Source organism: Arachis ipaensis, chromosome B03, assembly GCF_000816755.2.
Source record: "Arachis ipaensis cultivar K30076 chromosome B03, Araip1.1, whole genome shotgun sequence".
NCBI lineage: Eukaryota > Viridiplantae > Streptophyta > Magnoliopsida > Fabales > Fabaceae > Arachis > Arachis ipaensis.
This window is the reverse complement of record NC_029787.2, coordinates 12,975,680-12,977,546: the sequence shown is the minus strand read 5'-3', so window position 1 is coordinate 12,977,546 and position 1,867 is coordinate 12,975,680. Positions and strand designations below refer to the sequence as shown.

General features: G+C 28.3%; 1 protein-coding gene across 1 annotated transcript in view; it reads left to right on the top strand.

Moving 5' to 3' along the window:
- Positions 1 to 1,867, top strand: part of LOC107629675 (putative amidase C869.01) — a gene marked incomplete in the record, with an annotated part of 5,003 nt that overhangs the window by 2,698 nt on the left and 438 nt on the right. Inside the window, 3 exon segments of the mRNA XM_016332516.1 lie at positions 5 to 186; positions 433 to 619; positions 1,266 to 1,857. Coding sequence (XP_016188002.1) covers positions 5 to 186; positions 433 to 619; positions 1,266 to 1,679 — 783 coding nt within the window.

The following is a 1,867-nucleotide window of genomic DNA, read 5'->3' as shown; positions in this document are numbered from 1 at the left end:
CGAGAAAGATGAAGGGACTGTGAATGCCTCAAAACACATTCCAGAGGGTGGCTATGCTCAATATCTGAATCCTCGTGGTCTACAAGGAAAAAGACTTGGAATCTTGAGATACCCTGATTCTTTTAATAATTTTCCTGAAAATTCTGTCGAGAATGCTACATATCAACAACTCTTCCAAATAATGAGGTTCTGCTATACATTACCACTTTACATTATGCCACATTTATACATTTTTAATTTTAACTAAGAATTTAAGTGAAAATTGGTATGTAATTATTTTCATGTGAAATTAATATTTAAAAATCATTATAAAAAAAATTAATATAAGAAAGTATTATATGTTTATATAAAAAAATTAATTAGATGAAAACGAAATTATTTTAGCATAATGTAAGTACATTATTAATTTCTTGTTGAATAATATATAATCAGGGATCAAGGAGCGACACTTGTGGATGACATAGTAATTGAGAAGACTGAAGAGATTTATGAGAATGAAATGATAGCATTGTTAGCTGAGCTCAAGAGAGACTTGAATTCTTATCTGGCAAACCTCGTGTCTTCACCTATGCGATCCCTCACAGATCTCATCATCTTCAACTATAAACACTACGTCCTTGTAAGTATATGCATCATTTTATATAATTATTTATTTATTTATTATTTTCTTACAGATATATATAATATGTTTAGAGATCCTTTTTCCTTTCTTGTTTTTGGCTATTAGTATTTGATGGCACTAACTAAGTGGAACCCTAAATGTGATGATTGATGTATCACTACTAATAACTAACCTAATTTCGTTAAGCTGCTTTTAGAAACGATGATATACATGAGGATTACAGGAGGATATAATTATTAATTATTGATATAAAATATATATTAAAATATAAATTAAAATAAAATAAAATATATGTATTTAATATTTATACATAATACATAATGATTAGTTTAGTGATTATTTTTAAACGTGTATGTAGCATTTCTTTAAACTAATTTACATATACTACTTGAAGTAATAACAACTAAAATATCTTATTTTGTCGCTTATAAAATATTTTTTTGTAATCCAGAAAAAATATCTAAAAGATGAAAATATTAAATATATTTATCAATACACATATTAAAACATTTTTTTTATCAAAATGTTGATTTCTTTTTCTCTAAACATATAACGTCACACAAACTAAATCATCAAGATTAACTAACACTTTCAACCGTGCACGTATAGATAATTTATTACTATCTTAATTATCTTGGCACAGGAGAAAATCATTGAATATCCACAAGACATGTTTCTAGATGCAAACAAGTTCGATGGAATAAGCAAAGAAGTTCAAGAAGCAATATCAAATCTAGAAAGACTTTCGAAAGATGGGTTTGAGAAGATGATGAAGGAGAAGAAGCTTGATGCATTGATATATGTGGGACAAAAATTGGTTCCATTTTTAGCGGTTGGTGGTTACCCAGCAATAACAGTGCCTGGTGGATACAACAATGAGAATATGCCATTAGGTGTTTCCTTTGGAGGATTAAAGTATTCAGAACCAACTCTTATTGAAATTGCTTATTCTTTTGAACAAGCTACCAAGAAACGTAGGCCTCCTCCTGATGATGTAATCATACTGCAAGTACCACAAGGCAGGAGCAGCCGAGCAGCTCGATTTAATAAATATTAATAACATAAATATGTCCTAAAAGATTTTGGAATCCACTTCTAGATTTTTATGGTAAAAAATATAAGGTAATTAAGTTTTTAAGAAAAATTTGCGACTACTTATATGTCTTGAGAAAAAAAAAAGTGTCAAGTTCGTTTCTGAAAAATTATAGCATTGAACTTCTAGTTTTTTTTTTTTTCGAAAAAACT